General features: G+C 35.4%; 1 protein-coding gene across 9 annotated transcripts in view; it reads left to right on the forward strand.

The window, feature by feature from the left end:
- The window catches only part of Usp6nl (USP6 N-terminal like), a 303,422-nt gene that overhangs the window by 186,780 nt on the left and 95,575 nt on the right, over positions 1-21,067 (forward strand). For all 9 annotated transcript variants that reach the window (XR_015439473.1, XR_015439471.1, XR_015439469.1 and 6 more), the window contains 4 exons: positions 1,913-1,980; positions 4,109-4,191; positions 9,940-9,979; positions 20,798-20,878. Coding sequence is in view for 1 of the 9 variants with exons in the window: in XM_087181952.1 (XP_087038078.1) it covers positions 1,913-1,980; positions 4,109-4,191; positions 9,940-9,979; positions 20,798-20,878 (272 nt within the window). In the remaining 8 variants the exon portion in view is untranslated. The remainder of the gene's footprint in view (positions 1-1,912; positions 1,981-4,108; positions 4,192-9,939; positions 9,980-20,797; positions 20,879-21,067) is intronic.

Below are 21,067 nucleotides of genomic sequence, written 5' to 3' on the forward strand. Positions count from 1 at the left end.
ACATTATTGTACTTTCCAAGAAGAACTTGTGCATTTGTGTGTTTATTTTCAGTGCAAGGAACTGTAAATTCCCCCATGCTATGATCAGTGAGTATTATCAGTACATTTTTTTGGTTAATCTGAGATAAATGCAAAGTGATATTTTAAAACTTATGTTTTTTAGTTACTAATGAGGTTGAATTTTTCCATGTCTTGGTTTTTTAAAATTTAGATTTTATTTTTTATCAGAGCTATAATTAGTGTAAAAATTCAGCAGGCTATAACAGACTGTTGTAAACAGTCACGCATCCCCACCACCCTGGCTGTTTGGTTTTGTGTTTACTCTAGAGCTAACATACCTGTATTGCCACTTCCTGTCTCTTCAGTTTTAGATGTTATCACTGGTTTCCTACTTTGGAGAAAGATGGTTTGATTCTCCACCCTGCCCCCACCTCTGTCACACATATTCCTTCAACTCTTGGGGAATTATGAAAGAGACTCCTGTTAATCAATTCTCTCTTTTTTTAAACTCCACCATTACCTCTCCTTGAGAACCACCATTTCTTGGACCTTTAGGGTCCTCTCATGAACCCCTAAATTGTTATTTTAGAAGAATTTTGGAAGAAATGGATCTAAAAGTATGTAATCCATCTGCTGTCTTTAACTGAAAGTCTTTCTGAAAAGTAGTGGTTAAAGCTATGGGATATGGAGTAAAGATGAGGATTCAAATCCTACCTTTGCTTTTTACTAGCTTTATGACCTTGAACAAGTTGCTTAAAATCTCTAAACTATCACTGGTGTGGGATTACTTGTTGTAAAAATTAAATATGTGAAGGCATGATACAGTGCTAGGCTCAGTATCTGCTGCCTGTTAGTATTTTAGCGTCTGCCAAGCAACTTAATAAGAACACAGATATAGTTGTTGCTGCTGTTGTTAGTCTTGTGAATTTCTTTCTTTTTTTGGTGGAGGGGTACCGGGGATTGAACTTGGGACCTTGCATTTGCGAGTCAGGCGGTGGAACCACTGAGCTAAATCCCCGGCCCAGTCTTGTGAATTTCTTGCTTGTGATCTTTGTCCAGATTTTCACTGGAATGCTGTATTTTCCTGATCAGTGATATGATTTATACAATCTGTCCTTGGTTTTTTTATTTATGGGTCTTGGGATATGTAATCATATCCATACCATTTCATGTTATGCTCTCTGCTTTTGTTGTCAGTTTTGTTTTTGAAAGATATCCCTCTCAAAGGAGAAAGGTATGTGCATGCATGTGTGCATGTGCTAAAACTAGTCATAGAGACCAGCTAGTAGGTTATCGTAGTTGTTGAGGCATTGACAAAAGGACCTGAAAGCCAAAATGGACAGTATTTTCATCATGTCATACAAAATTTTTTATAGGTTCTGATGTGTATCTTATCCTAGTTTATTTTGCCAAAAAAAAAAAATTATAATTTTTAAAAGCCTTTTTCAATGATCTTATTTTCTGCCCAACTGGATATCATCTGAAAACTTAGAGCTCTCCACTTCCAGTTTTTATTTCAATTCTCATTTCTATAAAATTTTAGATCCAAAAATAATTCTTGAGGGCTATTTATTATGTCCTGAGCGTATGCTGTGTTAATAAATGTACTTTCTTTTAAATGTCGTATCGTTAAAGTGGCAGATATGTTGAGATTCTAAAGTTGTAGTTACAGATTTTTTTTTTTTGTTACTGGGCCTTGAACTTGGGTCCTTGCGCTTGTGGGGCAGGCGGCAGCACCACTGAGCTAAATCCCCAGCCTTGTAGTTACAGATTTTTAGCTCATCTTTTAAAATTTATTGGATTTTGCTGATTTTTCATTTTAAGCAACATGTCTTTTAAAAATTTTGTCCTAGTTCTTAATTACTTTATGGTTCTTTTAATAACAGTTCACCTAAATTTGATCTTTCCACAGATTCGGACCAGGATGTAGCCCTCAAACTTGCCCAAGAACGAGCTGAAATTGTTGCTAAATATGACAGAGTAAGTATCCATATTTACTCTTTGAGTTTTAGTAGGAAAAACCCATATAAATAGAAAGGAATTTATGTTTGGAGAGCTGAAATTACAGAAGCACCTTGTTTACTTCATGGGAACATTAAGCTCATCCTTTTTCCTCTTCATCTCCAAATTTTCTCCTTTTTGCCACTCTAGTCTCTTGCTGTTAAACCCCTAGGCTTACTCCTTCCGCAGAACCTTTGCCCAGGCTGTTTGCTCTGCTCTGTATTCTGTGTATCCTGATGCCTCATTGCCTCGTCCCATCAGATCTTTACTTAGACACTACCTTCTCAGCGAGCTCTTCTCTGACCTCCATTTGGTTACTCACCTTTCTATACCCTGGCACTCTGTATCCCTTTTATTTTTCACCATAACACTTATTACATCACCATTCTATATATTTTACTTTTTTTTTTTTTTTTTTTTGTGGTCTGCTGTCCTAGATGTAACCCTTTCATGACATGGATTTCTTTTGTTTGGTTTACTCTTGTATCCTAAATACTAGAACAGTTTCTGACTTATCCTAGGTGTATGTAAGTACTTGAGTGAGTGAGGAGAATAAAGTGTGCATGTTACGCATATTTTATATGTGGTGTTATAAATTTACTACAGATCTTAGAAACTGTATTAATGCATTTATATGTAATTTCCTTTAGCATTTTGTCCTTAGTATGGAATATGTTTCTTGATGTCCTAGATAATCACAATTGTTGATTTACATGTCTCCTTACATATGACCTTACCTCCTGAGATTTATAATGAGTCATAGCAGGTATTTATAAATGTCATGTTTTATATTTGTGTCACTTGTTTTTATATATATATGTATATATGTATGTGTGTGTGTGTATATATATGTGTATATATGTGTGTGTATATATATATATATATACACACACACACACACACACACACACATATAATTATTTGAGAATAGCAGGTACATGAAATTACAAGAAGTCACCATGTCTTCGCTCTGCTTCCAGGGAGTCATGCAGACAGTATTCAACTTAACAGTTGTATTTTCAGAGTTTATTTATATTTTTATTTAAAAATTTTTTTTTGGTACCGGGGATTGAACTCAGGACCTTGCGCTTGCGAGGCAGACAGCAGCACCACTGAGCTAAATCCCCAGCCCTCCAGAGTTTATTTTTAAGTTTGTTGTTTGAAACATCAGATATAGTTCTCATTATTATTTTTAGGTTTTACTGTGGTCCATGAAAAGCCTAGTTAGGTTATTTTACAGCTTAATAGAAAACTGATAGAACTATCATTCATTCATGCTTGTATGCATCTCCCTCACCCTCTCATGCAGTTAGCATGGGCCAAGACCTGGGCATTCTTTTGTTTTATAATGCCTAAATGAGTTGAGCACTTCTTGCGAACAGGGTGCTTAGCATCTACTCAGAGAACACATGGGCAGACATTATAAAATATACTGAGTTGGAGGCCTCTGCTAGATGGGTGTTTGAGTCTAAAATTTGAAGGATTGGTGTACTTTCATTGTAGGCTCCTACACTTATCAGTATCAAAGTCAAGACAAAGTCACAGACTAGTCAGACATGAGACCTGCGAGAGGCAGTGTCATGGAAGTGGAAGAGAGAATGAGCAACACTGCCAAGTATGCCTCATGGTTTCTCTATGTAAGGACTGTAGAGTGACACAGGGTATGACAATGGATGGCCAATTTTTATTGGAAAGAGTTTCAGGGCCAATATATCTGTGCAGCAAAGCAGTAGAGCGATGAGGTATATGGTCTATTCCTCTGAGAAATTGGAATGAAAGGCAAGAAACATTTTTTTCCCTCTAAGAAATACTCACTTTGGAACTTTTAAAGTTTGGCAGTTCTTTCTTGAGCTGCTTTCTTATCCTGGTTGCTTCTCCTTGCTCACAAGCTTCCCTCAGGATCCCTGGTCTTATGAAGGCTCAGCTACACGTCAGCTGTTACTGACATAGAGTATCTTACATCATTTGTAATTAGAAATAGTGATTGTGTTTCCAGAACTAGTTGGATTTTTTTTAAAAAAGTTCTTGATTTTTGGTCTTTTTATTTAAAAGATCACTCAATTTTATAAACTCCAAATAACATCTTTTTCTTTGTCCATGATTTTAGGGACGAGAAGGTGCAGAGATTGAACCTTGGGAGGATGCTGATTATCTTGTTTACAAAGTCACGGATAGATTTGGCTTTTTGCAGTAAGTTGCATAGACTGAAAGCTAACATTTTTTATTACAATGTTAATGGGGCCACCTATTATCTTTATTTTCTTTATTTTTCATAAAGATTCTGTAAGATTCTAGGAATGGCCGTAGGTACTAGATTCCCAGCATTCTTAACCTCTATGATAAAAGTGAACTATAGTTAATACAGTCTCTAATATTTTTTGAGTTTTGCTAAGAACACTAAGTGCAATAAATGAGTTGTATTAATGTAGCAGAATTAAATGCACATGCATAATAATTTGTACTTTAAAAATAATTATAAAATATTTAATTTTCTGTGTGCATTTAAAATATAATTAGCAATTAAATCCTTAGTGTTATGTAGTCTAAAAATGAGCATTGTAAAGAAACGCCATTGATCTTTCTTATAGCTATAAATGTAGTCATGATATTGCCTCTCAAAATTAGTTCCATTTATTCCGAGTATGTTATATGAAGAGTTGAGAGAGGGATACACCACTAGAAAATAAAGCAGTTAAAGTGATTTTGACTCTTAAAAGCACCCCTGTAAAATGAGGTGAGCCCACTTATCTTTGGTTCTGGCATTGTTAAATCAGATTCCTGTGGGCCAGAGACTTCTGTTTATCTCAGTACTTTATTTGCTTCCCATACAATTTAAGATTAACTGAATTTTTATTCAAATTTATTATTTTCTAGCTTTGTTTATTGTAAGTATTTCAAAGCTAGGAATTTAAATTTTATAACAAATTTGAAGAAAAAACATTTTATAGTTCATAGCAAGAATTTATAATTCTCAGACCTTGTATTCTCCAATTTAGCTTTTTTGTGTGTTTGGAAATTATTTTGTTGCATAGTTTCTGAGGGTAAAGTAAGCAAGCAAACAGTTCTCGGAGATAGAGGTTGTGTGCCCTTCTTGTGGTTTTGCTGGTCTCTATTCAGTTAACCATTTTATGCTTCATCTGAAAACGAATTAGTAACTGCTTCACATAACTTGAAGGGTATTGAAGGTTTGAGAAAATAACTGTAAGAATACTTTATAAAGTTGACAAATTTAAGATATTATGTCTAATGACATTAGCATGTCTGAAACTTTCTCTTAACTAGTAATACTGAGAAGACTGAACTTCATTGAACTAACAAAGTATTTAATTATAATATAAATACTGTTAAAATTAAAATCCCACCTTAAAAAAAAAAGTCAGCTTTAGCCACAAATGTGACAAAAAATGATTGCACATTTGTGTAGGTTAATATGCAGAACTGGAATGTAAGTGAAGTTTTGAAGGACAATTTGTGCATTAAGACTGTTTAAGGTCAGTAAGTCCCCAGTTTTTCTGTATATTAGAGTCAGCTGGGAAATTAAAAAGATTTCTGGGTTCTAGGCTAGATTTTGATTCAGAAGTTATAGCCCTGTTTATTTTGACCTTCCCAAGTATTTCTGGTGAGATTGAACCACTGGAATGTGTATTTAATCGTAAAATAATCCAATGGAGTATTAAGTACATTTGAAAACTTGAACTGTCTGAAAGGGTCTATTAATAACCTATTTTCTTTTCTTTTTGCTTGAAATAGTATAAGGTGAGCCTTTGAAACGAGATTTTTACAAATCCAAGATCCTACCCTGTATTTGGGAATCCAAAAGTTGTGGTCAATTATTTTTTTTATTTTTTTAAATTCTTTGTGCTAAGTTCCATTTGGCTCTAGTGTGAAAAAGTCAGTCAATACCTTACCTTAATAATGTTAGGTAATGTCCATTGAACCCTTACAGTGTGCCAACCATTTCTAAGCCCTTTATATGGATAAACTCATTTATTTCTGTTAAAAACTATGGAGTAGGCTCTCTTTTTACCTCCTTTATTGTAGATGATGAAACTGAAGCACAAAGAGCTCAAATAAGTTGCCCAAAGTATACTGACAGTGAATGTCAGTTCTAGGGTATGGACTGTGACAGTCACTGCAAGACTCTAACTGCTATAGTGTTACTGCCTCTAGTATTTAAATAGGAGAAATACAGAATAAGTGCTTGGAAATGCCTAGAAAGAAAATGAGAAGGAATATGGGAAGAGTGTCCAAAGAGGATGCTTCTATTGCAATATATGGCTTCTATTGCCAGTATATTCTATTTGATGGTCACTTAGTGAGACAATCATTTCTATTACAATATATTCTAAGGTAGCTAAGCTCACTATTTTGAAATTGAAGCAGATTGGTACCATTTATACTGTTCACACTCATTTTTTATGTTTACTTTGTGATGCAGTCCTAAAGCAGACAGCACAAATGAAAATAGTGAACCACAGAAATAAATTTTAATGTAATATTATACTTTATTAAATTTCACCCACCCCATTTTTTTTTTGTTACAATCCATAGTTGTAGTAAAACACTTTCTCTATAGAGATTGCTTGTAGTAGCTTTTATTACATGTCACTGTAGGCTGGAGTTGTTTGTACTATTGAATAAAGTCACTTAACATAGGCGTCAAAAGAGCATTTCTTTCTATTCTCTTAATTACTTTAAATTTTTGATTGGTTCTGTAATGAAATTGGGTTTTAAGTTCAAAGTCAGTACGTTAAAATGGCAAAAAAATGACCTTGTAACCTTCTCTGAAGGCTTCTGAGTTGATATCTAATTACAATTTTAGAAACTCAAATTATTTGTTATGATATATGAAAGAGGGACAGTAATTAACAAGTGCAGTATAGTACCAACTTGGTTTTACAATATATTTCACAATAAATATTAAAGCTGTTGCCAAACCAGGTTGTCTTGATGTTGGAATAGCAACATTTTTGTTTAGTTCTCAGTGGTGGGGTATTATCCCCAGATCTGTGCCTGCGATGGAGTTACGGCTGGACAATAGAGAAATCATGCTTGCTTAAGAAATTGGGAGAACTTTAAACATTTTAATCAAAAATAGCTATTGCTAGTCTGCTCAACAAGAATGCTTGGTATTTGGATAATGTTAAATATTTCTTTTAGGTTATGAGTTATTAATAGCAAAATTGAAAGGAAATGGTACCAAAAATAGAGAAGATAAAATTAATATTAAGCATTAGATGTTCAGCTGCTTCTCAGAATTTGTATATTTATAAAATTGAGCAGACTGTTTCAGTTTACCATGACTATAAAAATATATGAGAGCCAAAATAAAGGTGTTTTTGTCTTTACAGATTATTTGTTTTTATTACAAGGGCTTGAGAACTCTTTCCACCAATCCTATAAAATTTGGGTAGACCATATCTGAACTTTGATAAAAATTACTTTGAAAACAAAAATGAAATTTAATCAATATATTCAACATACTGATTTTAACAAATTAAGATTTAAGTTTCTAAATGAAAGTTAATCTCACATTTACAGAATAGTCTACCTGAGCTGTTGAGAATAGAGGCATATATACTCTAGCTAGTAATACATTTAAAGTTTAATAGTAGATAACAGATATATCCAGCTATTCTCTCTCTTTCCCTGGATGATTCTGTTGTTGTTTTACTTACTATATTTCTATGAGATGTAATTGTTTGCCAGCTTAGTGTTTTCTTTATACAGCCTTTAAGTGCCTAAAGGCCCTTTATTCTCTAAAGCAGGGGTTAGCAAACACTTTGTGTAAAGAGCTAGATACTGAATGGATTTGGTTTGTGGACCATGTGATCTTTATCACAAGTATATCACTGTGCTGCTGTAGCACGAAAACCGTAGACAGGGCCTAATGGGATGACATTGTTCCATTATACCTTTATTCACAAAAATAGGCAGTGAGACAGATTTGATACATGGGCCATAATTTACTTACCTAAAGAAATACTCTGTATTCACCCATACTGTAGTCCTTCGTCTACTCTGCTTGAAGAATATGTGTAGGAGGAAGGTAAAGATGCATCCATGCATGTTTGCAGGTGTGCACTTGACATTCAGTCTGTACTTCAGCATTTACTGAGCTTTTTCAGTGTGCCAGTGTGTATTCTGGAAATCTCATGGAGCCCTTGATAAGATGGCATTCTTCTGTGTTCTCCTTAGGAGGCTGGTAACATTAACGTTTACCAACACAGACTTAAAGAGGAAAAGTTCTATGGAGATCTGTGTGTGCCCACAGCAGATTTCGTATAAAAAGTTTCATGTATAAGAAATAATGAAGGAAGGGCTGGGGACTTAGCGCAGTGGTTCCTCTGCCTGTCTCACAAGCGCAAGGTCCCGAATTTGATCCCTGGTACGCCCCCCCCCCCAAAAAAAGAAAGAAAGAAATAATGAAGGAAAATCTTTGTAGGAAAACTGGACCACATTCTTATACTATCCTCCCATCTGTGAGGTTCAAAGTCTTTTTGTATTTAATCCTCAAAGTTGCTTTTCTTTTTGAGAATTGGTTTCACAACCTCTGTTCCTTTACTCTATATGCTCTGGCTCTAGCTGAATATCCTAGTTTGGATCCACTGGGTTAGATAGTGTTGAAACATTTCTATATTGGGCTAAGTGACTAAGTTATTAAAGTGTTAGTTTTCTTATCTATGAAATGATGGATTTAGACTCTGTATTAAGATCTCTTTTGCTGATTTCACTTTGTTAGTTCCATTGCTATGGCTCCATGGTTCATCTAAGGACTTTTCCAAGTAGCAAAAGAGTTCCTTTGAAAATGCTGAACTCTTGAGTGCTAATGTATCATGCTTTTCAAAGTGGTACTGTTTGATTGCAAAAAGCTAAAGCAAGAATATGTACATATTGGTGACAAAACAGTATTACTGAGAAAGCTACTAACTGAAAGCATTTTACTTTACAGATAGCATGTTTTTTATATTACTGATAGTTAATGAATCTCCAAATATTTTATATTAGATATGATATTATATACATGTACCAGAGAGATGAAGTTGATCTTTCTTGTATATTTAAAAAAAATCATCTGTTGAAATTTTGCCAATGTTTCCTTTATTGTACAAAATAGAAATGGATGTTTTCTTTTTAATTCATAAATCCCCTGGAGGCTTTTTTTCCCCTTTATGCTAATTTTTTAACAGTATTTATTATAGACCATAGTTGGAGCCAAAAGTGGAGATGGTGATCTAGGGTAAAGTTTGGCAGACTAGCCAAGGGGGCCAAATTGAGCTCACTACTCATTTTTGTATAAGTTTTGTGAGCACAGTGCCACATTCAGTTTACATATTATATGTGTCTGCTTCTTCACTAGAACATCAGAATTGAGTATTTTTTTTTTTGGTACTGGGGATCCAACTGAGGACCTTGTGCTTGCAAGGCAGGTGGCAGAACCACTGAGCTAAATCCCCAGCCCAGAATCGAGTATTTATGAAAAAGACTGTATGGTACATGAAGCCTAAAATACTCACTGTTTAAATATTTGCCATGACGAAAGAAGTGTGCTGAATCCAGCTCTTGATCAGTGTTCTAGGACCTCCTGTAATGATGGAAATGTTCAGTATGGCAGCCTTTACCTACATGACTCAAGCACTTAAACTGTGGCTAATGATATTGAATAATGCAATATTAAATTTCATTTAATTTCAGTTTACACTGAAATAGCCACGTGTGGTTAATGGTTGCTGTATAGGACAGTGCTGGCGTGGAGATTTGAAGATTCAGCATTGTCACAGAATAGCTATTGTTTTCTATTGAATTCAGTGGGATGGAAACTTATGTAAATCTTGTGATGACCAGTAAGTCTTGCACATCATGTGTACCTACAGTTGTATAAGTTTTAAAAGTTTGTTTAGGTTTCAGCCATTTTAAATATATTATTACTCTCTGCAGTGAGGAGGAGCTCCCCTATCATAATGCAGCTATGGAACGGGTAAGTCCAGTTCTTCATTTATTTGTAGTTACTGGTAAATTGCCTTTGTTAGAGGAATAAAATTTACTTCCATTGTGAATTATAAGTGCTATTTTATATATAATATGCAGTCATTTTAAGGATTTGACCCTAATTATATCATTCTAAGAAAGTAATTAGTGGTAAAATTGTTTCAGGAGGATTTATAAGATTCTGATGGATACTTGAAAGCAAGGAATCATAGCAGTTACTAGAAAAGATTTGCATTGTAGAATGGTGGTTCCTGATCTTGCTCAGGCCCCACCTCGGTCTATGAACCAGCCTCTCTGGGTTTAGAACCTGGGCAACCAAATTTTCAAGTGTCACAAGTAATTCTCATGCTCTCAGCTAATAAGTTACCATTGTAGACCACTAACTGTTCTATGAGATTTTAATGAATTTCCCACAAATAACAAAAAGAAAACATTTTGACATCTTGTCCAGTAATTATCTGAGCATTTTAAGGATTTAAACAAGTGTTATATAGCAAACCTGTCTGCCTGTTTTTAACTTTTCCTCTACTTGGCAAGGAGCTATTTTCATATCCAGGTGTGCATGAAAAGTGGGGGTTGGATATTTTAAGTTGTTCAGAACTTCCCTCTCCTTCCTATTTTTCTGTCCCCAAAATTATAGAATGAAAGTGAGGGTGTCAATTTGTATTGTCTTCTGTTTGTGTATGTATATCTGATGTGGGGGTGGGAGGAGGAGCTGAGCTTCAGACAATGGAGGTCAACTTGGAATTCAAAAAATATTTTAGAAAATTAAAAAAAGGAAAAGAAAATCTAAGATCAAAATGCTCAAAGTCAAGACTATAGTGAAACCTTAATGTAGACAAAATTGCCATTTTATGTATATAGAGATCCCTATGGGTACTTCCTGTAGTTGAAAGACTGTTTCTCCCTCATTATCATAACCTAAATAGATGCTTTGGCCAAAGAGTTTCTTTTAATAGCTACATTATTGAGTAGCAGCCTTGTGTTTAGCACTAGACTAGCTCATGTGAAGAATTCTAGAATGGAATAACTGTGATTTCTGCCTTTGAAAACTCACCACCACTAGAGGAAGATCAAGTGAGGCAATAGGAGATTTTTGGTGGCTTTTGGGACATAGAGTTAGTGAAATAAAATGGTATCCTGGAGGTGAGGAAGGCAAGATTCCATGTAGCTGAGGAATGCATGAGAAGGTGATCGTTTCATTGTCTTCCTCTGGTGAACTTTTTATCAGTCTACTTTAAATGGTAACAAAAGGATTTGCTCTGGCCCTATAACCACCACCTCTTGTCTAGTCCTTCAGCTTAACCTTCTGACACACTGTTGGTACACATATCTTAATTCCTTCTTTCCCATCTTAGATTCTCTTGTAGCCCTTACACATGGTCTCCATCTTACATGATTCCACCCACAGTGGCACAATAGTGATAACCAATTCAGTAGAAAATATATTTCACATTTTTAATTTTTATCTTTTCTCAGAGGTCAGTACTCAAATCTACCAGTTTCCTCATTCCAGTAACTCCACTCTTCTAGTTGTTTAGTCTAAAATCTTCTGAATTATCTTTGACTTTCTTTCATATCTCTCATCTCCTCTGTCAACAAGTATTGTGAGTTCTCCCTTCAAAATGTAATCAGAATTTGTTAGCTTTTACCATCTCAACTTCTACTACCCTGTCCACTCTAATCTTTCTTCTGAAGCTTCCTATCTTTCTGTTCTTGCCATTGTCCCTTTTCCCTCACAATCTTATATGTTCACTAAGAAAATCAGAATGATTCTGTGAAAATAAGTAAGATAATGTCACTTTCTGATTAAAAAACCTTACGATGGCTCCCCATCTCATCTACTTTTAAAGGGAAGTCCTGAGAATGACCTTCAAAGGCTGGTATAAACGTGTTTCTAGTGGTTCCTTGATCTCACCGCTATTACCTCCTCTTTCTCACTTGCTGACTTCTTAGTGTCTCTTGAACATGCTGGCCAGATTCCCGCTTTCAGGTCTATTCCACTGTCTGCTTCCTCTTTTGGGGTGCCTTCCCCCCTTAGCTCCAGGCTCAGTTCTTCTTTTCCTTTAGGTATCTCCTTAAATGTCACCTGCAGACCAACACTGTCCCTAACCATCGTATTTAAATTTGGACAGTCCCTCCCCCAGTAGTAAATATCCTCTTCCTTTAGTTTTTTTCTTTAGCATTTAACACTGTTTCACACAGTATATATTTTACTTATTTTGTCTTACTTTGCCTCAAGATGTAATCCATATGAGTGAGGTTTCTCCCTCCTCTTCTTTTTCTGTGTTCATTCCTGTATCACCAGAACCTAGAACAGAACTTAGCATATGGCATATGCTTAGTAAGTGGATTGAATGAGTAGATGGATGGAGATAATGATTTATTTAAAATAGTAAATGTATTGATTTAAAGACTGGCAGAGATTGTCCTTTCAAGTGTTACAGTGTCCTTTACATTGAGAAAATAGGAAGATTTGGAAGGTTTTTTTTTTTTTAAACAAAAGACATTCATATTTAATACAATAAAAATTCAGCAACCCAATATTGACTTTTTTCTGCAACTGTCTTTCCCTCTTTTTGTAATTTCCTGGACCAGACAGTCTCCAGTCTTCAAACCAGTGATTTATGTGACTCAAGAAATGTGACAAGAACAAAAGATGAAGTACTATATATAAGGCAGAGCTAGTAGAGGATGCATGCTTAAAAGAGGCTGTTTTCTTACACTTTTATTAATTTTTTAAGAGACTTACCTGTACAGTAAGACTTCTTACGTAATGTAATTTAGGCTGATAATTGGTTTTTTATTCAGGAGAGTTTAATATAATGGGGAATCACTAAAAGGTGACATATGTAATTTAAACTATTTAATCATTTAAATAAAAATATTTGTCAGTCTTTTACTGGGGCATGGTTAGGATTCTGAGTTCTTATGGAACCTCAGTTCCATAAGGCTTTTCAAACATCAGCTGGATTCATTGCATTACCTGCTGTTAACAATTTTGACTTCTTTAAAGTAGAATGAGAATTTAGTCCTATGCAAAGCAGTCGAAGGCTGGAAACTGTTCGTTTAGCAAATTTCCCTCTACTGTTTCTGCTTTAAGTTCATGGAATCTCTGGTGACTGCCTCATCCCAGTGTCCAAGCTCTGACATTTCTAGGAAACCAATAAATTTACATATATTTTGTAATTGAATGAAATCAGTGCAGATCATAGTCTTGTTGAATTCTGCAGTCTTTACAAAGCATACATTTGAAGCATGTAATTCTTGATGTTTGGGGAGAACTAATGTACTAATGTATAATCAAGTAATTGTGGCTTGAGTTCTAGCTTCACCGAGGTACTATTTTACATAAGGCACTTCTCCATTTAAAAGAGGGATAGTAATCCTCTCATAAGAGGATTAATATTGGTATTTACAGAGTACTTTAGGTTCCCCCAAACAAGCACTTAAGCAAATAAACACACTTGTTATATTTACTCTGTAGAGAACAATATTAATAATGGATTATACTGTTTCTCTGCGCTTATTGATGTTTTTAATAAGGGGAAAAAATTATATAAAACTATGAATTTTCATAGATTCAGCTATTTCTTTATGTAGTACAATATTTTAGGTGATGTATGCAATGTTAGAACCTATCATTTCTTTAAATACTATACCTTAATTTTAGGTGCTTTGAAATCTTGCTCAAAATACAGGACAGATAGACCCCACAAGGTCAAGGTGTTTCGTAAAACAGACCCATTCTGTCTTGTACTTCTTGTCCTCTCCTGACCTCTGCTGGTGGGTGCTAGGCCACAGTTTTATCTCCATTCATGGATCTAATTGTTTAAGATAAAAACAAACTGTAAGAGAAAACTCAGCAGTTTTTTATATTCTCACACTTTACATAGCACAGAACACTTCTGATCACCAAGAAGTATTTGGATTTTCCCCATATACCAAGCAGTTCCCCAGTGCACACTGACTGGATGATGTACAATTTAACTCAATTAGCACACTAACCAGAATTAATACAGATCCCATAGTTTAAGGGTATAGTCTCACAAGATGTCAAAAACATCGAAAGCCCCAGGTTGTCACCATGGTTTTGGACTGACTGTAAATCAGGGTACCCCTCACCTCCACCTTAGGTTTGATCATTAGAGTGGCTCACAGAACTCAAGTGTTTTACTTAGTAATACTCATTTATTATAAAAAGGAAGCAGTTGAAGAACAGCCAAATGGAAGATGCGTACGGCATGGAGGTAGCTTCATGCCCTCTTGGAGTATGCCATGCCCCACAACCACATAGTTTAGTGACTTTTATGGAAGCTTTATGATGTAGGTAGTATTGATTATTAACTCAGTCTCCCTTTTCCAGAAAATTAGAATGTGGAGCAGATCCAGGAGCCTGGAAAGAGTTACCTAGTAGAACAATAGACACTCCTATAATTCCAAGGGGAATCCTAGGGGTCTTAGCCAGAAGCCAGGGCAGAGACTAAATATATATTAATAATATCAAATATCATCCTAATATTCAAATAGAGGAGCCCATAGTAGCATCTGAAGACTTAAATTTGAACAAGTTTAAAATTTCTTGTTATAGAAGAGAAGGCTGTTTAATAATCCATCCATGCGTTGTCACATGTAAACATGTAAATACATCCATGTATGTGTTTAACTTTTACTGTCTGAATTCTTAGTCATGTGACTAGTGACGGGTTTGAGACAATATAAAAGCCATGTGGCCAACTCAACAAATAGTTGTTTAATAATTAGTCTTCAGGGCTGGGGATTTAGCTCAGTGGAACGTTGCCTGCTTCGCAAGCGCAAGGATCTGAGTTCTACCCCTGATACCAAAAAAAAATTACTCTTCATTTGGTCTTCCACAGAGTTCAAAATATTGTCTCAGATTTCTGGAGTAATCTGCGGTAACAAATGATAGTGATTTCAGTTTTAATCCTGATGCTCTCCTTGCCCTAATAGGAGAGGTGTATTGACTTGGAGGCAACATCAATTTAAAACAATAGCTTTTTTTGTCACAAATTTAAAGTAAAAGTTTAGTCCTTTCCTGAAAACAGCTTCTGGAACATGATAGTGTGCTGTTTTCTTAACCAGTGAAGGTAGTAGAAGCAAAGGGAACACGTGTGGAGATTAAGACCACTGTAATATTCTGATATTTTGAGAGAAAGAGAATTTCCTCATGCTGAGTTCTATAAACAGTTTATAAAAGTACAATAATGAGTACTGATACCCAGACCTTAGTTTTTAAACAGCACTTCCATTAAAAAGAACCATGGTTTCTTAACGTAGTGGCTGATTCCAGGTCTGGCATAGAAGATCATAAGGTAGACCAGGATCAACTTGTGCCAGAAAATGAAGAAGTGGTGGAAGACTAATAAGGCATTGGAAAGGACTCATTTGAAGGAGAGAAATTTATCAGAGAAGCCATCTGGCCAAAGTTGGGAATATTAAAGCTTCAAAAAGTGTGATGTTGTAATGGATTATACTACATTGAAAAAAATCCTTCTATTTTGATATTGAAAAGGAAAAGGAGCTAAAAGGGATAGACTTTTTTTTTGTACCGGGGCTCGAACTCAAAGGGATAGACTTTTAATGTCTCTTAGTAGTAGAGAAAGAATGATAGAAGTAGGGAAAAAACACCATTTACTACTATCAGTGTCAAAATTGTCTCAAGCAGGGATTATCAGTGGATGAGAAAGTCAGTCAGTAGTGTTGATAAAGAACAGGATAAGGCCAGGGATTTAGCTCAGTGGTTCCGGCATCTGCCTCGCAAGCGCAAGGTCCTGAGTTCGATCCCTGGTACCAAAAAAAAAAGAACAGGATGATATACACAATATCTCAAAGTATATTACACAGATTACTCATTATTTATAAAATGAAATGTCTTAGTTAATGGAGAATTTGGGCAAATATTACCTCTATTGAGTGATCAATCTATAGCATCATTGATGATCATACAAATTGGCATCATGCCCCTCTGATGTAATGCAGCAGGAAAAATACGATAACAATGAGTAGTAATCCTGCCCAAATCTAGAGGAGCCAGTCAAAGGCAGGTAATGTGACCTGTACTCTTCAAAAATGTCATTGTCATTGTGGCACATGTCTATAATCCCAGCATCCTGGGAGGCTGAGGCAGGAAGATTGTAAGTTCAAGCCCAGTCTGGGTAATTTAGCAACTTGGTGAAACTCTGTCAAAATTTAAAAAATTTAAATGGGGCTAGGGATGTAGTTCAGTCTGGGTTCAATCCTCAGAGTGTGTGTCTCTGTGTATCTGTATCTGTCTGTCTGTCTGTCTATCTCTGTCTCTCTCTTGCTCTCGCACACACATATACACACGTGTCAACAAAGAGAAAAAGCTAAAGGCGTTGTTTTAGATCAAAGGAAATTAAGACACATCTCAATAAATGTGATGAGTGACCCATAATAGGATCCTGAGCTCCTCTTCCACATAAAAGACTAGCTATAAAAAACATTTTGGGGGCTGGAGAGATAGCTCAGTGGTAGAATGCTTGCTTGCACATGTGACACTAAAGTCAATCCCCAGTATTGCCAAAATTAAAAAAGCAAGGGGACAATTAAGGAATTTGGCATATGGACCGTTGTTAATAATGAGTTAATTTTAAACTTCTTAGGTATAATAATGATGCAGTCATTAGGATAATATGTTTTTGTTCTTAGGTGCTACATACTTGGGAATGTGTAGAGATGAAGTGTTTGTGCTATGATTTTCTAATGAGTTAGTCACATACAAACTCCCAAACAATACAGAAAAATGAAATATTGCAGATTAATAATTGATGGATCTTGGTAAAGCACATTTGAATATATGGTGCGCTACTCTTTCAGCTGTGCTATAGGCTTAAAATATTTCAAAGTGAAAATAGCAGCCAGTCATGGTGGCAAATACCTGTAACTCTGGAAATCTCGTAGGCTGAGGCAGGAGCATTCCAAGTTTGAGCCCAGCTTGGGGTCCTGGGGAACTTAGCAAGTTAATGAGACCCTGCCTTAAAAAAAAAAAAAAAAAAGGTGGTGATATAGCTCAGTGTGTAGACCCTGGATTTAATCCCCATTAACACCCCTTCCCCAAAGTAAGAATGGAAAAGAATCAGTTTTGTACACGCTTCTAAACTCTGTAGTTCTGCTTGTGGTAGTACTTTGAAAAATGTTGGTGGAATGATACCATTTCTATTATGTCATGTAAGAGACACTATTATAATTCACCTTTCATATGTATATTCTGATGATTAAACTGCCATCAAAAGTAATATTCTGATTGTAGTCTATTCCTATTCATTTTCCTTCACAACCCTCTACCTCGAGACTACAGAAGACTGTTGATTATTTCATAGTGCTGTTTAGTTGACAAAATGTAAACTCTAATTTTAGAATGTTTAAATTTTCTTAGGTAACAACCACTGTTTTAGATGATGAAATTCAAAGGTGAACATATGGTATAGTTCTTGTGGCCAAAGAGTTCATAATTTAATAATAATGTGATTTGTGCATTTAGGCAGCTAGAAACAAGAGTTGAGTGCTATGACAGTAATCGTGCTAATTCTCGTTTTTAGCTGAGACAACAAAGGCACAGAAGAGTTAAGTAATTTGTCTGAAGTGAAACAAATAGGAAGGGGCAGAACTCAGATTTGGGTCCAGCTTAGCTGGGTCCTTAGTCCATGCCATTGAAACCTGAGGAATAGTTAATTCTGCTGGGAGCCTGGAGCTATTTGGGAGAGGTTTTAGACCTTGAACATTTGTCCTGGGATCTGGAGCACGCATAGGATTTTGCCAAATGATGGTGAAGAAGAGCATCACAGGCAGACAAATAACGAACATTGGTAAAAGAGGCATGAAAATACATTGTATGTTTGGAATGATAAGTAGTTCCGGATAGCCAGATTGTAAAAGTAGCAATAAGTAAAACTGGAAAGTGAGTCAGGGCCAATTGTGAAGGACCATCATGTATGCTATGTTAAGTGGTTTGATCTCTATTTGTAGAGAATGAATAGCCATTGAAGGAATTTAAAATGGGACGTATTTAAAAAGTGTGGTAACAATGTTAAAGCTAAATTGAAACAAGGATGTCAGTAAGAAGCCATTGTTTTCATCCCAGGAACTGTGATTTCTTGAGTGAGGGCAGAGGACAGGATGGAAATGAGATGCAAAGTGAGAGCAGCAGCATGTAGTCTGAGTGTGGGAAGTGAGATAAAAGGGAGACTCAAAACAGTGCCATGGTTCCAATTTGATTGATTGAATGCATAGAGATGTTGTTTATTCATGTCAGGGAACAAACAGAAGGGTAATAGCAGCATGTTTGGGGAAATTGTTTTGAATATGTTGAGTTTAATGTATCCTTTAATCATTTAGGTAAAAATTGTTAATACGCTGTTGTATTCTAGTTTCATCTTGGTGTTGTTGCGTCTACAAGTTGATGTTCCTGAGCCTATTTATCTAGAGCATTTAACTTTGCATTTGTCAAATATGTTTTTGCTTATTTCTTCAAGATAATTTTTGGAATAATTAGCTTCAGCATATTTGGTGAGAAAGTATTTTAACCATAAATTAGAGATTTAGAAGTAGGAGAAAAAGACATTCATGTTCAATTCAAGTTGGGTATTGTTGAACTGACAGCATTATGGAGTTAACATTCAAATTTGATTGATCTAATGATAATTTTAAAATCCTATAGCCTGGGAGCTTTTGCACGTATAACTTTTTTTTTTAATGTCAGGGAAAGAAAACCACACTCAGTGGTTTTTAAAAAATTGTATCTGTGTGTTTTGCTTTGCAGTGTGAAAATGTATAGTATTTAAAACAATCTATGTATATAAGCACTAGAATACAAAAGTGTGTCTTTAAAAAAAAAAAAGAATGACTGCTTCCTAAAGTGATTCGTTGATAATTCATAGTCATAAAAATGAAAGATAGCAAGAGACCTGCTAGATCTCAGCAGGGCTGTTCCTGGCAAACTGTGTGTTATTATACTCTTGGGCTGGCTTGAATTATTTGGTGTTTTTCTGTTAGTGGGAAAAGAGATTATGCTTTGAAAAAGTTAGGGAGAGTAAAAACAGAAAAAATATGAAATGGCAGTTTAGATCAATCTTAATTTTTCAGTGTGGCCTTCTTAAAGTCATATTTAGCAGAAACATTAATTAGATTTCAGTGTCCCACTGAGTTTTAAAATTAAACATATTTCTGGAACCATCTGCAACATTTTATCACTAATAATATAATGAAGACTACGCTTAGCCTTTTGAAAAATGGGAATTATAACAGAATGTCTTTTGCTCATGAGTAATCACCTTTTATTATGAAAAAAATCAAAACTTTTTAAATGGCGTGAAAAAAAGTTTTAAGAATATAACTAAAATAAAAATTCTATAAAAATATTCTCATCGATGAGAATCTTTTCCTAAATTCTGTATTGGGGGATCAGATTTTATGTTTCTTTTAGATCTAAAAATATTGGTGGTGGGTGTATGCCATCTGCCACTGTAATGCCTGTCTATCTGAGGCTGGATTGAAGCCAGTCAGCAAGGAGCCATTGTTTTCATCCAGGAACTATGATTGCCTATACTAGGGATAGAGGCCAGAGACAGAAGATGCTGTGGCTAAGAATGCAAATCCTGGAGTCAAACTGCCTTGCTTTGAGCCCCTCTTTTACCCTTTTATGTGTCCCTTACACATGTTATGCCTGTCTCCTCGTGTTAAAGTGGAGATGGCCATACATCCTCATGAAGCTGTAGGGTACTCTATATGTTTCTTGAGCATAAGATATGTCTTCAGAATTATTTTCCTTCTTTGTGTTCTTCTGTTTCCATCGCTTTTTATTCATACATTTACTATACTCACAGGCCCAAGTACTTAGCAGAAAACTCTCTCTCCTTCTGAAAAGCAAAGAAATCAGGAGCTGGCATTTGTTATGTCTCAGCTTCACTGCTCCCCTGCTCAGCCCAGCTCGGCCCAGCTCTTCATTTCATGTCACATTCAAAACCCTTGCCTACTTTTTCAGCTTCATTTCCTGATATTTCCTTTTTCAAAGCCCTTTGGAACTACCATTACAATGGTCATTTCCACTTTGGACTTCATAAAAACCCTAATAATCTTTCATTCTTCATTTGTAGCTCTTGTTCATGGACACCCTGGGTGGATTTGACTGCTCCTTCCAATGTGTCCTTGCTGTTACCCGACCTGTTTCTATGTCAGAGCACCTGCTGTAGTGTTGTGTCTTTCCATGTTGGTTACCCTGAGTGCCTAGTGCATCTCCTTAGGGCAACAACTATGCCTTACTCACTTCTGTATAATTTTTCTCTAGTATAGGGCTAGTTATGTATTGACCATATTGTAAATAAATAAATACTCAATTCTCCGTTAAAAAGCTGACTTTCATTGAAAACTTGATAGAACGCATAATGTGGAAGAGTTGAATTTTGAAAGTGTTTCTGTTCCTTCATAAGAGATATTTCCGAGTATTTAAAATTTCCTTTTATAAAATATGTAGAATACTCAAGATTTTCAGCAATTAGCTTCAAAGTGTTAGAAAATAGAAGCCATACCTTTCTGTATCTTTTTACCTAAATAGAGCATTCCCTAGGACTCCTAACTTTAGCTGTGGAATACTGTTGACACCACTTCAATATTGTCCAACTTACAAAAGTAAGGATATTTCTTATCTAATATAGAATGGCTTTTTTTTAGTAGTCCTTTTAAAGCAACAATATTCAAAATTCTCTTTGAGTATTTTTGTAATTTATAGAGAAGCCTCAAACAATAACAGTGAATTTCAATTTTATTTTAGCAAAAGCACTTGGAAATTGAAAGAACTACCAAATGGCTGAAAATGCTAAAAGGATGGGAAAAATACAAGAACACTGAAAAGGTAATTTAAAATAATGGTATTTCTTTTTTTTTTTTTTTTTGTTACTGGGGGTCAAACTCAGGACCCTGAGGTTGCAAGGCAGGTGGCAGAACCACTGAGCTAAATTGCCAGCCCAAAATAATGCCATTTCTATATGAAACTATGTAAATTCAATGTGGATTTTCACAATAAAATTTTTCTTGAATTATA

This window comes from Heterocephalus glaber, unplaced genomic scaffold, assembly GCF_053883595.1.
Source record: "Heterocephalus glaber isolate CG9 unplaced genomic scaffold, H.glaber_assembly_v1.0 deba00001472, whole genome shotgun sequence".
Taxonomy (NCBI): Eukaryota; Metazoa; Chordata; class Mammalia; order Rodentia; family Bathyergidae; genus Heterocephalus; species Heterocephalus glaber.